The sequence below is a fragment of the Physeter macrocephalus genome, chromosome 18, assembly GCF_002837175.3.
Source record: "Physeter macrocephalus isolate SW-GA chromosome 18, ASM283717v5, whole genome shotgun sequence".
In the NCBI taxonomy this organism is placed as follows: Eukaryota; Metazoa; Chordata; class Mammalia; order Artiodactyla; family Physeteridae; genus Physeter; species Physeter macrocephalus.
The window spans coordinates 29,853,346-29,868,989 of record NC_041231.1 but is presented as its reverse complement, the minus strand read 5'-3'; the positions used below and the strand labels follow the sequence as shown (position 1 = coordinate 29,868,989).

General features: G+C 47.2%; 1 protein-coding gene across 3 annotated transcripts in view; it reads right to left on the bottom strand.

Moving 5' to 3' along the window:
- The window catches only part of PRICKLE2 (prickle planar cell polarity protein 2), a 343,425-nt gene extending 330,875 nt beyond the window's left edge, over positions 1-12,550 (bottom strand). For 2 of the 3 annotated variants that reach the window (XM_007101292.3, XM_055079949.1), the window contains exon 1: positions 11,564-11,650. Coding sequence is in view for 1 of the 3 variants with exons in the window: in XM_007101290.3 (XP_007101352.1) it covers positions 11,564-11,649; positions 12,396-12,437 (128 nt within the window). In the remaining 2 variants the exon portion in view is untranslated. Of the gene's footprint in view, positions 1-11,563; positions 11,651-12,395 lie in introns of those variants that run through there. The other variant, XM_007101290.3, reaches the window with a different exon arrangement.
- Between the last annotated feature and the right edge of the window lie 3,094 nt (positions 12,551-15,644).

Below are 15,644 nucleotides of genomic sequence, written 5' to 3'. Positions count from 1 at the left end.
GACCCAGGGGTCAACTGATTCAGACAGCTGAATTCATCAATATGGGCAGCAAATTCCATCCGAGTTCCCTCTGCTAAGAGCAGCTTGTACAATCCTGTCCTGTTGCAAACATTTAACCGGCCCAGAAAAGAGAAGTAAGTTGTATTTCCCACAAAGGTGCCCCAGAGTCAAGGCCCAGCCCTCCCACACCACTGTACTTTCACAAATAACACGTTTAGAATGTCCAACTTGGACACATTGCTTACAAATATGAAGCTGTGTATATATATGTACACATATATGTGTACATATATATATATATACACATATATATATATGCTTTACTTCCAGAATTATTATAATGGGTGGAATAGTGGTCCCTTCAAAGATCCACCTGGAATCTCTAAAAGTGATCTCATTTAGAAAAGAGTCTTCGTAGATATAATTAAGTTGATGAAATCATCCTAGATTAGGGTAGGCCCAAATCCAATGACAAGTCCTTCGAAGAGAAGGGGACAGAAACCCAGAGGAAGAACACTATGTGGTGACGCATGCAGAGAACGGAGTGACACATCTGTAAGCCACGAAGGCCAAGCACTGCCAAGAGTCCCCAGAAGCTAAGTCAGGCGAGGGATGGATTCTCCCTCAGAGCCAAAAGAGGGAACGAACCCTGCCGACACCTTGATTTTACACTTCCAGCCTTCAGAACTGTAAGAGGATCCATTTTGTTGTCTGAACCCACACAGTTTGTAGTAATTTGTTTCAGCAGCTCTAGAAAACTAGTACCACTACATAAAACTCTACCATAAAGAAACTAGACTAGAAGGAAATCACACCCTAAAGCTAAGAGGTCTATACTCCTTCCTCTTCATGCGATGGAGTTAACGCTCTTTTTTTTTTTTTAAATAAATCATTTCACATTGCTGAATTTTCCAAATTGTCTACACTGCACGCTTATGCAACAATTGGATCAAAATGAATGTAAAATAATAAATAAAACTGCCTTAAAACGCTGTTATCGCCAGGATTTTGAAGTTTTAAAAAAATTAGCCAAAATCCCTAGCAGGTGGACACATCTATTAAATGCTTTTGTCTCCCAGAGCAGAGGAAAACATACGTATGTGTCCTTCCCTGTGGCTCCAAATCTTCCAGACCCAAGACGATGGAGACTCTCCCAGATATCTATTGTCTCCAAATCTGGGGCTTCATAAAGATGAAAGAAGCCTGTCGTTATGATTTCCAAACAACTCACTAAGTCGCTGGAGAAGCTCCAAAGGCCCAGTCATCAAGGATGCAAATGACAGGCGCACTCCTGGGTACATGATTGCAGAACAAAAGACTTTGAGAAATTGTATTATTAAAGTCATTTCATAGTGTCGCTGAAGAAAGAAAACACCTGCATTCTTTTAATAAGTCCCCGGGAGGCCTAATTCCTCAGCACGCAAACTTGGAGGACCCGCTCTGGGTGTTACATGTACACATAATGAGTCAGTTTTAAAGAATTGTGAAAGCAGTTTCTGCACCACCAACTAGTTTACCAAACATAAAATCAAATAATGTTCTCATTAAATGCCTTCTGACAGTCCAATGTGCTTGGGTCTGTTTTGCAACATGGTGTCAGAATTGGTAAAGCAATGGGAAGAAGTTCAAAAACAGGTCCCAAGACTGGATAATGACCATTTTCTTTATTTTTAGCTTGTTTTGACCTCAAATTGGCTGCTGAAGGGATGCACTGTAAACTCCCCCCCTTGACTGATCCCTTTGGGGGATGTTTCCTCTAGCAAACATGCAAATGGCATTTCTGAAGAATGCCCCCCACCTGCCTGCTTTCACAAACTCCCCAGAGCCCCCAATTTAACACCAAAGCTATAAACAAGCTGAATGGAGCCTCCTTTAATGTATGCAGATCTGATTAGAAAATTGCAAGTAGCCTTTTACTGGAAATCGCATTATATTTAATTCAATTTCTCACCTTTCAGATACCCCAATAAGCTCAACACCACACCCTCTAATTTTATCGGAGTTTCACCTTTAAGACCCCAGCCTCAAGTAAGCCAACTAGCCTAGGGTTCTTCAGATCTCTGACAACAATTAGATCTCATCCCTAGGCCAGTGAGAATATAAGATTCTGTTTTTGCCAAGGTACTGTTTTATATTTAGACCAGGAGGGTCAAAATGACAAAGCTTAAGAGTCTCTCTTGGTTAAAGAATTTGTGATCTCCAGCCCTCAAGACCTGGTTTTGAATCCTGACTCCACTACTTATTATTTGCATGACCTAGGGCATGTTACCTAACTTCCCTGGGCTTCAGTTTCTTCAGATTTAGAAAGGAGAAGATAAAGTACATGCCTCAGAAAATTGTTCTGAGAATGACAAGAGGTGATGCATGAAAGAAGCCAAGCACACAGCACGTCCTCAATCGTATCAGCTCCATCCCAAGAGCATCTCCAGGACAGGGAGGATTTAGCTGCTTGGATGTTTTGCTTAATAGCACAGCTGTTCCCACCAAGTGGCACCTTTATTCCATTCTTATCATCCTTCCAATAGTACATATTCCCTCACTCGCTTCTTCAAATCAGCAGTCACAACATCAGACGACTATAGCAGCCAGCCAGGAATGTAAATGGGTGAGGCAGGTCAGGTAAACAATAGGGAATGGTGGGGATTGTGGAAAAAGCCGAACACGTGTGTTCTATCTAAAACAATGGAAGCAATACGAAGTGCCCGAAATTTTCATAAATTTTTCATCATTCCAGAGAAAACCTTAAATCTGAATTTTTACCCAAAATATCACAGGTTGGCAACTAATCAAAATTTTAGACCCTGTACAATGTCAACAAAATGTAGGTACAGTCCAGATCTTATCTCAGGAGCTTCCAGGGTATCATCTTGGGTTCAAATATTGTATAAACATCCTTGTTTCTCATGGCTTAGAAAAGGAAGCTTCTGCTTAAGGACTGGTGACTGTGTAAATGGAAGTGTTTAGCATGGCACACTAGGCGCCACAAAAAAATCATACTTATTAAGCAGGTTTGGGTAAAATGAATTAAGTATTGCCTTGATAACGTGTGGTATTCACCTTGGACATGAATTTTCATGGGTGCCAGGCACAAAAAAGCCCCTTTTTATATACTGACCCCAAGGGCAGCGTCTAACTGTCGTCTTCCCGTTACAAGTTGCACATTGTTTTTACAAACATCATATGCATATTTCACTTAAACAAAGAGACTGTGAGGGTATAAGTTCCAATTCTTCTAAACTCCATTTCATCTAAAGTGTACATGTCCCCGGGTGTGTCTGTGATGGGCCATATGAATCTGCTATTCCATCAGGAAGTCTCATTCCTTTAGACCCTAAATCCTCACATCAGGGGGGACTCGACTCTATCTCTTTTCTGAGTTAAGGCCCTAAGACAAGAATCATCACCCCCATTTTTAGCAAATGAAGGGCTGTGCCTCATGGTGGGGAAGTGGCTTGTTCTCTGTCACATAACCTGCAATGTCAGGGCCGTGGAACCCAGGTGTTCTTGCTCCTTATCTAATTATGTTTCCATTAACCCTTCTTCCAACCACAAACGTATATGGAGCCCACGTTACGCATCAGGCCCAATGAGGCACGATGCACACATTATCCCACTTAACTCTCACAATAACCACGTAAGATAACCTCATGGTAATAAGTAATATTATTCCCACATTGCAGATGAGAAAACCAAGATAGGTTTTCAGGTGAGAAAACCAAGAAAGGCTCAGAAAGGTTAAGTCACTTTCCTAAGGATACTCAGCCTGTAAGAGGCAGAACCAAGACTACAGTTCCAGCAAAGTATCTTCAAAGCCTGTCCCTGTAACCACACAGCTAGAATGCTCCCCCAGCAGCCCTTACAAGCTTCGCAGAAATTTTTATGACACCGCCTAGAAATACACATTTCTTCCCAGAGTTCAACCCCCAAGGCTCTCTCATATACAATGCAGGTAGAATCCTTTTGACCTCAAAATGCTCAATGATCTCGGAATCATTCCCTTTAGGGAATGCTCCCCCAGTTCACAGACAATGCCCTCTGGGATACTCATTAATCGCAGAGTTAAAGGATAATCTTCCAGCTTTGCGAGACCACAAGATACCAAATTCATTAGATTCCCCTCAACCCACCAACCTTAAAACAACAGAAGCATAAGGATGAATGACAACCTTTCAAGAGAACGCAGCTATCACTTTGGGAATTAAAGACAAATAAAATGTGCTCTGCAAAAAAAGATGATTGACATCAGTGCTCTGTGTTCTCTCACTATTCAGCGGGTACAAATTGTCACTCAGGCTGATTCAACAAGGAGTAATTGCCAGGTCGCTCCAAAAGCTGAGACGTTTCAAAGTTTCAGCCCAAAGAAAACACACAAACACACTCCAACCTTTTCAGGAAAGGGGGGGGAAGTTGGCGACATCTCTTTGGAGGACAATTTGACAAGAGCTCCACATCGGCATGTCGTAGCATAAGAAAAGCTACTGTCATATGGTGTATAATGAGGAACAAGGGAAAACAGCCAAAGCAGTCATGAACCAAAAATATTTAATTCAGGGGCTTCCCTGCTGGCGCAGTGGTGGAGAGTCCGCCTGCCGACGCAGGGGACGCGGGTTCGCGCCCCGGTCCGGGAGGATCCCACGTGCCGCGGAGCGGCTGGGCCCGTGAGCCGTGGCCGCTGTGCCTGCGCGTCCGGAGCCTGCGCTCCGCGACGGGAGAGGCCGTTCGCGCCCCGGTCCGGGAGGATCCCACGTGCCGCGGGGCGGCTGGGCCCGTGAGCCGTGGCCGCTGGGCCTGCGCGTCCGGAGCCTGTGCTCCGCGGCGGGGAGGCCGCAGCAGTGAGAGGCCCGCGTACGGCAAAAAAAATAATAATAATAAAAAATAAAAATATATATATATATATATTTAATTCAATGATAACCCATATACTGGATTCTAAAACCTAATAAATATATTAGATCTTTATACACTAACATATAAACATGTCCAAAACGTATTTCTAAGTATGAAAAAAGTAAGCTATAAAAGACCATACGTGGAACGTGTATTTTCTATAAAATCTTGTTAATAAATAATAATTTGAATGAACCTGAAGAAATAAATCCCAAGCCATAAACAACATATATTTCTAGCTGTGGAGGTGAGTAAACTGTTTCTGCACAGGGCCAGCTAGTAAATACTTTCAGTTTTGTGGACCATGAGGGCTGTCTCAACTACTCAATTCTGCTACTGTAAAAGCAGCCGTAGATGATGCTAAATGAATAGGCATTGCTGTGTTCCATTCAAACTTTATTTATGGACTCAAAATTGAAATTTCGTGTACCTTTTTTTTTTTTTTTTTTTTTGGCTGTGATGGGTCTTCATTGCTGTGTGCGGGCTTTCTCTAGTTGCCGGAGCAGGGGCTACTCTTCGTTGCAGTGCATGGGCTTCTCCTTGCCGTGGCTTCTCTTGTTGCGGAGCACGGGTTCTAGGCGCACGAGCTTCGGTAGTTGCGGCACGCAGGCTCAGTAGTTGTGGCTCACGGGCTCTAGAGTGCAGGCTCAGTAGTTGTGGCGCACGGGCTTAGCTGCTCCGTGGCATGTGGGATCTTCCCGGACCAGGGCTTGAACCCGTGTCCCTTGCGTTGGCAGGCGGATTCTTAACAACTGCACCACCAGGGAAGCCCGTGATTTTTAAATCTTTTATAATGGCCATGTCTTATTTCAAAATCAGAGATAATACAGATACTTTGGGATGAACATACATATTTCCTCAAAAGAAAAACCTCTATTTAGGTGCTTCAGCTTCTACCGGGCATATTATCTAATGTTAATGACATAAGGAAGGTGAGCCAACCAGCATTTCTTAGCTGCTAAGCATCTTTCCCTACCTAGAGGATTCCAAGAATTTCTTAGGCGCATGTGCGTGGACACACACATGCACACGCACCCCACCTCCTTTTTTTCCCCCTTTTCTTGGCACACCAGTTGACTGAGACAGAGCGGTTTTTCCTGCCCAAGCAAAAAAAATCAGTGGGAACCCATTTCTCAGCCAAATTACAACCACTAAAGGAAACCAGGCCGGCATCTCCCCAAATTACCACCCCAGTCATCAATCAACACAATTACCTGGGCAACTAAGGAAAGATGCTTTTCAAGGCGCAGTCCTGGCTGACCCAGTGAGCGCTGCTTGGGGAACAGCCGCTCAGAGGCCAAGCATCCTGCCTGGAAAGGCGGCCGTTGTCCCCAGACTAACCACTCTGCATAATTAAAATGACTTCACAAGGCTACCATTGCTCTGGGCTTTCCATATCAGCCGCTCATCAAAGTGCAACTCCGGGAGGCTTGTTCTGAAAGCCAGCCTTTTAATCCAAGAGTCAAATCTACATTTATCAGCAAAGCTGAAACGTTAAAGGGATTACAAGGAGCTTAGAATCCACCAGGCAGTTCATTGATCTGGTCTTGCCAGCCTCATCTCCACATGCCCTTTAGAAATGGCTTTAGTCTCTTCCCTGGTTCTTTGGTTGCCTTTGATTTTAGCACCATTCTCATCCAGGTTGGAGGGGATGTTTCCTTTAGCTCTGAACCTCCCAAAAGGTTCTCAGATTCCTTTCTTCTAAAACTAATAGAAGCTACTTGCATATTCCCCTACTAGTGGTATAGATCCGGAGTCAGCAAACATTTTCTGTAAATGGACAGAGTAAATGTTTTTGGCTTTGTAAACTGTACCTTCTCTGTTTCAAGTGCTCAACTCTACTGCTGTAGGTCAAAAACAGCCACGGACAATATGTAAGTAAGTGGGAGTGACTCTGTTCAGATAACAATTTATGGGCACTAAAATTTGAATTTCATAGACTTTGCATATGTCATGAAATATTCTTCTTTTGATTTTTTCCCAACCATTAAAAAATGTTAAAACCATGCATGGCTCATGAATCATACAAAACAGGTGAAGGGTCTGATTTGGCCAGCAGGACCAAATAGGAGTTTGCCAGCTCCTATTCAAAGTATGTCCCTGGACCAGAAGCATAAGCAACACCTGGGAGCTTATTAAAAAATGCAGCATCTTAGTCCTCTGCCCTCAAGCCTGTTGAATCAGAATCTGCATTTGAACAAGATCCCCTGGTGATTCATATGCCAGCCAAGTTTGAGAACTTCTGGCCCAGAACACAGAATTTTCAAGTCAGACAGGGTTGGAAGTCACACAGCCCCACTGACTAAGGGGCTGCAGAACCTTAGGCAAGTTATTTAACCTGAACTCACTTTCCTTAACTATCAGAAGGGGTGTAAATAATTGCACCCAACTCCAAGGTCTGTTGCAAGTGAAAGATTGGAAGGATGTGAGACACTCACCTGGCATTGTCAACGCTTTAAAAATGGCAGCTAATATGACAGAAGATATTACTATTTTTTAAATATGATTTTTGGAGAGATGAGAATACTCATTTAGGGTTCACAATTTCCAGTCACTTCCAGGACCTGACAGGTCACCTAAGTGTTTGAAGAGGTCCCCGAATGCGACTGGAATGTTGGTGATTAGGGTGAGCCAAGGTCACACCCATCTAAAGGGAGACCGCCTGTGTGCTGCCAGCTACTGCCGCATAGGAAAGTCGGCCCCGTGTTACCACATCTTTGGATTCTTCGAGAGAAGCTGGAAACCTGGACTTTAATGTTAGAAAAAGCCCCTCATTTAATGCACTGTGCAGACCAAACAAAACCCATCCACAGGCTGGATGTGAGCCGAGGGCCTCTAGTCTGTGACCTCTGCCTTAGAATAGAGAAGTCACAAGAGGCAGGGAGTCACAGGGAAACCAGCCTGGGTTTTAGAGCCAAATCCTACCTTCATTTTCAGTAGCCAGGAGACCTTGGGCCACTGTTTGAACAAGTGTGAGCCTCAGTTTCTCATCAGAAAAATCACCACATCTGCCTCATGGGTTTTGGTGAGGATGCAACAGAAATGTACGTATCGATAAAAAGGTGGGGAGACAGCTCTGGACAGAGTAAGTACAAGCACAGCCTTATCACTGCTGATGTTGCTTTGGTATCATTATTATAATCATTATTCCTCAGCGCCTAGGCATTCAAAGGGCAAATCGTCACTGTAACAATGGCTATTTCCCCCTCCCTGCTCAAACTGGGTACCAACAAGCAAGTCCAATTAATCCTCACTCAGAAAGCTGTCTCGCGGCAGAGCACACTAAGTGCCCAGTTATTAATGATTTTCTTCTGGTCACAGTCCACAAAGATGCCTTAATCTTCCTGTTAATGAGAATTCCCTCAGCAGCCCGGCCACTGCGGGATTTGTCCCGGGCTGCCTTGAGGGGCTGCTCTTTTGGGGCCAGGTCACCTGCAGGGAGCAGTGCCCATCTTTGCTCCCCAGCCGCCCTACATCAGGTGGAGAAGAGCGCTTTGGCGAAAGACCATGAGCCCTCTGCAACACATGGAACTCCTGTGGGTTTTGTTTTTTTGTGTTTTTTTGTTTTTGTTTTTTTTTTAAATCCTAAAAATCCCCACATTTGCCACCTAAAGGTGTGGGTGACAATATAAATGGGGAAGGAGAAGGAGCCCTCCGGAAAAATCTCCATAAAAGATAACAGCCCTCCACAGAACCTCAGGCATCTTTGCTCACACACGGAAGCCCCAGGGGCAGAGAGCCAGCTGGCTGAAGCAGTGCCAGGTGTTGTAACTCAGCTTTCCTCAATCTTTGTCCTGCACCTGAATCAGCTGGGGATCTTGTTAAGGCCTAAAGTCAGATTCAGCAAGTCCAGGGCAGGGCCTGAGACTTCACATTTCTAACAGGCTCCCACGAGACGGTGATTCGGCCGGCTCCCGCCTCAGGTTTGCATCAACAGGACCCTCCTCCCTTGCTTCATCTAAGCCTCTGTGCAAATGTCACCTCCTCAGAGAGTCCTCTCCGGACCACCTTATCTAAATTGTAATTATTTGTTGAACGAGGGCAGGAATCCTGTCTATTCTGTTCTTTGCCGTATCCCCGGCACAGCGGAGCACCGGGCACAAGCAGGCCCTCAAATATTTGTTCAGTGGAGAGATCCCAGCGTGACGGCTGAGGAAAATGCAACTCAGGGGAGCCTGAGTCTTTCGCCCAAGGTCACACAGCTTGGCCAAACCAGAGCAAGACCACAGCCCTGCTCCCTCCGGACTTCAAAGCCCCAGCTCTCTCCAGCACACCAGAAAGGGAAGCCAGGTTTGTTTACAACCGGCTTCCTCCCAAGAACTTCAGTACCTTCGTGCTGCAGGCAGGAGCACAAGTCCGTTCTGCTTTTAGGAGCTGCCTGCTGTGTGGACAATAGCCTGGACGGGGAGCATGTGGAAGCACAAGCTGACACCCATGAGCGGTAATATTTAGGGTGCCTTGGTACTCGGGGGCAAGGGAAACTCACTCTCCTTGCAACAGACCAAAGGCAGCCTTTCAGCCTGTGTCAGGCTAGCCTTTCCTCCTATCCGGATACAACTGTCTCTCCCAGGGGCTCAGAGTGCCCCCCGACCCCAGTCAGAGAAGTAGAAACAGTGCATACTGTGGATTTCAAACTGCCAAAAAGAATATTGTGCCATAACCCAGAAATGGTTGTCCCCCTTCTCTAAAAGGTCACCCAAAACATGCCCACGAGGGAACAGGAGGGGGCGAAAAGCAAGGATCTGCTTCCTTTCCAGCAATGGGTGGAAACACCATAAAAGCCGCATTCATGGAGGCTTTTCTGCTGCTAGTGAAGAAACCGCTTCTGCATGAAAACCCATCTCAGCTTCATGAAAGGCTCTTTCCGAAAGAAAGGCTCCATAATGGGCTGAAAATCAAACGCTCCTTTTCCCCTCACAAAACCAGCTGGGTTAAAACGGCTTAAGGGCCTCTAGGAAGCTGTGGTCATGACAGTCTAAAGTGACCGGGACACCCAGCAGCCTCAAGCGAGCTAGTTATGATTCCTCCAGGGCAACAGCTGAGAGGAAGCTAAAAATAATGGACAAAAGTAGCTAATGTTTATTGTGTGCCTGGTATGGGGCAAACGATGTGTTTTCAAGATCTCATTTCATCCCTACAATAAAGCTGTGAGGTTAAGTACCATAATTATTCCCACTTAATGGAACAGGGAAACTGAGAAGTAGGGAGAGTGACTGGCTGGAGGTCAGAGGTCACAGACACCGAAAGGAGGGGAACCTGGGTACACACCCACACTGTACCATCGCCCCATAGGCCTCTGGTCAGAAGTTGACCCAAAGGCTCCAGAGTAGGGGAGGAGCCGGAAATCACTCTCTTGTCCATCACTCGGCCTCTCCCACCCCCATTAGAGCACAAGATGGTTCAAACAGGAAGTGATCAGCAACACTGTCACACGGGATCTGGCTGAAAAAAAAGACGCTTCTGCACCTATTCCCATGTATCGCCACTTTCACATTGGGGACACAGCAGGGGCCAGTCCAGAGCACACCTATTTGGGCTACGACATCGGCAGGACTGATAGATGCCTATGTCTGCGCATTATATATTTATAAGGTCGCCCGGCCTTGCCTCTGCCACAGCAGTTATTAAATGCTAGGGAGCCATAAGGGCTGCACTCAGTGTCCTGAAACAAAGGCAAAGAGGCTGCCAGACCCATCTGAGGCAGGAACAAAAGCATTTAATTTCTGAAGGAGCTGGTTGGGAGTTTCCTTATAACTGGGTGCCCAGCCCACATGACCAATTGGGAGAAAGGAGAGAAGCACACACAGAGGGGAAAAAAAAAACAAACCAAACCAAATCAGAGCAGGCCTTTCTCCCCAGTATCCAGAAACAGCATTCTTCAAAGGGACATGGGGGGTGGGGGGGCAGGAAGATGCATTAAGCAAAGAGAGAACGGGTTACAATGTTGCAGAATTTTCTCCTGCAACTGCTTTTGCCTTTTCATGAAGTTGCCAAGAAGGATCCATCTCTTCTCTTTATATCACCAAACAGAGGGCCTGTAAGCGCGCACCCTGACTTTTCCCAGCCAGAGCCCCAGCAGCCAGATGTACTGGGAGGGCACCCAGATCCCTTGTCCCCCAAACATAATCATTCCAATCCAGGCTGGGGCTGCCTGGAAGTCAACATTCACGGCACATTAATAAGAAACATCTGGCCACCGAAGAGGGTTGACACAGCACAGGCAGGCAGTGGTAGATTTGTGGTTGGGACCCAGAGTTACAGAGGCTGAATTAAAAACACAATTGGAAAACACCAGCTAGTCCCAGGAATCCTACACATGCTGTACTGCGGCACTTGGAAAAACTGTCGTGCCTAAGTTGAATCGCTTGGGACAGAGTGACTTAGATACACAGAGGGTGGGTGCGAGAGACCCAAAACTCTCACATCAGGGAAATGCAGCCTGAGCCCGGCTCTCCTGCATTCTCAGTGTCTGGTCACCACTTTCACCTTCAATATTTGTAGCAGATGTAGTCCCACTTTTAAAAGAACAGCCTTTGCATTCTTTCCATGTGACTTACGTGTGAATTTAAAAGGCGAAAAACGTGCTTGTGTGCATATATACACATACATGACATATACGTATAGATTTCCCCCCTGCAGTGGTGTGTCTTTAGGAATCCCATGTAAGGGGTCCTACCTCCATTTATGCAAGGCGAACCCTGGGCACTGGTCACCACAGGCGTTACATGGCTGGCCTCTCTCGATCCGCCCCAGTCCGGTCAACTTCAAAACAAAAAGACAACACAAACATGTTTCCGCCGCCGGGGCTCCCTCCAAAGCCCCACTGTGCCCCAGGCAGGACGGCCTGCCTCTCCCACGCCACCTCCTCTGATTTGACTCCCAAGCTCCTCTCCGAGGTAGGGGATTTGGGGTGGGGCGCTGCCGGTGCCCCTGGGCTGGTATCTCGCCTGGGGAAGTCTAGGCGGGCTGTCTCTGGCGTGGGCATTAAGCCACCAAGAAATGGCCCTGGCTGGGGCTTTGTCTCCCCCAGACACCTTGGTCACGGGTTTCTAAGAAACAAAAGCAAGACCTTTCTGCTTCCCAGAGTCCCTAAGAAGCGACCATCACGCGCTCGCCTTGGACCAGGCTGGGGCTCCCGGGAAGGGGGCAGCACGGGACACCCCAAAAAACAGCCCAAAGTCAAGTCCGCGGCTAGAGCTCCAAGAAGCTGGAGCTTGGGTGCTGGGAATGCGACCTGCCTTAAGGGAAGGGTCAAAGGAGGGGTGCGGGGGGGGGTGACATTCAGGGTCACGGTTCCCGGTCTGGCTCTCCCCGGGACTCGGGATCCGGACTTAACCCCTTCTGCCCCTACGAGCGCTCCCGTGCGCCCGGGCCACACCCCCGCCCGCGGGGCCGCCTTACCTGGGGCCACAGGTGCGCGGCCTCCGGGCGGAAGGAGTCTGGGCAGGGGCGCTCGCGGAGGGCCGGGGTACCCGGGGATTGGCCCCGCTCGGGCGGGGCACACTCACCGAGCGGCTGGAGAGTCTTTTCCGGGAGCTCCGGCTGAACATGTCCGGGCGCCTCCTGCAAGCAGCGCCGTCCGTCGGTCCGTCCGCACCGCGGCCGCGAGGGCGGGTCGCCTGGGCGGACACCTTCGGCGGGCACCTTCGGCGGCCGGTGGGCTGTCTCCGCCTCGCAGCCCCAGGCTGGCTCCGGAGCACACGCCTCGCCCTCCTCCCTCGCCTGTGCCTCTCGCCCTCCCGCCCGCAGGTCCCTCCCTCTCTCCCGGCATCACCCCGCCCTCCCCGGGCTCGCCCCGCGGTCCACGGGCCCTTCCCGTCCCTCCCCGGGGGGCGCCCAGCTGTGCCTAGTTTCTCCCTTTCCCTGCTTCCCGGCCGGCCCACCGGGGCTTACTCCCTTCCCTCACCTGGGCCCGCCCCCGAAGTCTCTTCCCTCACCCTCGCCGCGTAAGTTAGGGGCAGGGACCACTTCAGGGCCCTTGCTGCTGTAGCTGGGATAGGGGGCGGAGGTGGAGGGTTGGGCGTGGAGATTTTTTTTTTTTTAATTAAAATATAATTCACCTACAGTTAAAATCACCCATTTTAGTGCACAGTTCTGCCAGTTTTGACTAATTCATACAGACCTGTAACCAGCAGCACGATCAAGATACCGAAGTCCCATCACCCCCAAAGTGGACTCTTTTAAAAGTCTGCACCATGCGTGGAATCTATTTAGTATTTCCTAAGTGTTGGTAAATGAGGAGAAGGAGGCTGAAAAATGGCCCTATATCTACTTCTGCAGAAGATACTCATTAAGTAATCACTGACGGCAAGCTTTGAATCCCCCGTGACCACGTGCCCATTCTTTTTCCACCACTTGCTAGCTAGTGATCTTCCCAAATTAACTGACTTCTTGTTGCTTCTGTCTCCTTATCAATATCAATTTTAAAAGCTATAACGAGAGTCCTAACCTCACAGCATTGTTGAGAAAGATGACTTGGGACACCTAATAGTTGTTATACATGTTATAACAGGCACAAACTGAGGGCTCATTAAAATCAGCTGTCAAAAAAACAAATTGCAAGCCATGGTGTCCACTTAACGTTGATGTTTCAGCTCACCACCTCCCCTGAGAGAACTTTCCTGATCCCCTATTGTAACATCTCTCACACACGCACTCCCTCATATGGCATGTAGCATACATTGAAATGATCCTGTTTACTTATTTGTCAAAAGAAGACATTCTTGTCTGTGTCAAAAAGATAATTCTCCCAGTTTAGTGTTTTTCCAGATGAGACACTGAACTTGGTGAAGAAAAGCAGCTTGCCTGGGGTAATGCAGCAAATTAGTGGCAAGGCCAGTCTACCTTTACCCCAAATCCCAAACAAGAGGATGACACAGCTTCAATACCGACCCCCATACAGCCCCCCACCCCCGCCTCCCCCGGTGTGAGTATGTATTAGTTGATGACCTTCAGTACCCCGAGGGCAAGGTTTGGTTTGAGTTCAAGTTTGGTGAAGGGAGTGAGGTCTCGGCCTCAGGAGCAAAATGTACAGGGGTGCCCACAAACTCAGTAATCAAGATTTTTTTGGCAATAAATTAAAGAATCAAAATGAACGCAAAAAAAGTCCATGATGAACAGAAAATCGTTTTAAGGATAGGATCCTATCCTACACGTACACATCTCTGCCGAACTCACCTCACCCTAATCCTAGCCCTGGGAAAAATGCTCCAAAACTCAGTCATCTAAAGGGTAGATTCCCCTATATTGCATTTTTCCATTTACCCACCGCCCGCCATCACCAGTGGAGGGTATGCTTGCAGACGGTAAACGCCATGACCCATTCATCTCTTGATTTGCCCAGGCCTAGCGCAGGGTCTGGCTCATTGCAAACGCTCCACGTTTGTTCAATGACTAAATAGAAGGCAGTGGCTTTGGCAGGGCTGGGGGGCAGGGAGTGTTAGCAATTCAAACCCCAGTTATAATCAGTACCAGCCCAGGATGCTCACCTGGTCTTCTCAGCAGGGCTACCACACAGCCAGCTCTGCACCACACTGCACGTGGCCTTGTAACCGGCAGGAACAGGTTGGGAGGGCAGTGTTCACAATGCAGTTATTGCCTATTTGTATTTTAATGATAAAGATGTTTAGCAAAGGTCAGTAACAAAACCGGTGCGTTACAAGTTGCTAACAGATGGAGGGAATGATCTCCATACAGAAGAAGCAGCACCTTTTTCAAATTCCCTGGAAGGAAACACAAGGGCCAGTGGCAGTAACCCTGCCCACATCTTGCTCCTGGGTAGATGTGGGTGGTAAAAGAGGCAACAGTAGTAATGCCCTGGGGAACATGGTTTGAGTGTTTCTAGACCTTAACTTTTGTTACTTGATCAAAGGGGAGACAAGATATAAGTGGTCTCCACATGCTTGTCTGAACAAGCCACATGCACAAGTCCCAATCCCACCTCACAAAGGGGGTGCCAAGAGTGTTTCCCCTGCCACCTGCCATAAAAGCATCTCCTCCGGGATGAGTGCCCCTGGGTCCATCTCTTCAGAGCAGGAGCCAGTTTTCCCTGAACTTATTTACAGCTCAGGCTCACTTATGAACGGCAGAATCTTACCTATCTATTCAACAACCACTTTATCTTGCTTAGGAAGATAAAGCTTAGTAATCGAGGATGGAAAATGTATTCTCACTGTCAGCTATAGGGGAACAGGAGACCATTTGATTTTGCTTTATCACTGCATTTGCCCCTCACAGGCGTCTTTGATGTATGTTCCTTCCTCATCTCTCAAGGCAATACAATTACTAATGGAACTTGAGGAAATCGTCATCCACAGCTATTGACATGCGCAGATGCTTCTGCCATAATAGGAAAAGGAAAAACAAAACCAGTATATAAGCTGTGAGCTTTAACTACTCTTAAAATGCATGCGTCGAGAAACTGGAAAGAAACACATAAAACCTTAAAATGGATTGACGGTGAAATAAGCTTTTCTTTTTGCCTTTTAAATGTATTTCCTATAGTATATATTCATTTTATAGTCAGAAATGTAAACTTATTTATCTAGATTGAGAATTGTGCCCTTGTTGCCTGAAATATTCTAACATCAAATCTGGATCAGGTGTAGCAAGGAGCTATTTATCTCCCCTCCCCTTGGCCCATATACACTTGTCTTCTGTACTTTGGCCTTTACATTTTTTCCTTATCTAAGTCTGTGACTGCTAAGCCAGGTGAAGCCTCCGATGCCCTGTTCCTACATAGCTGCAGCAAACCTTAG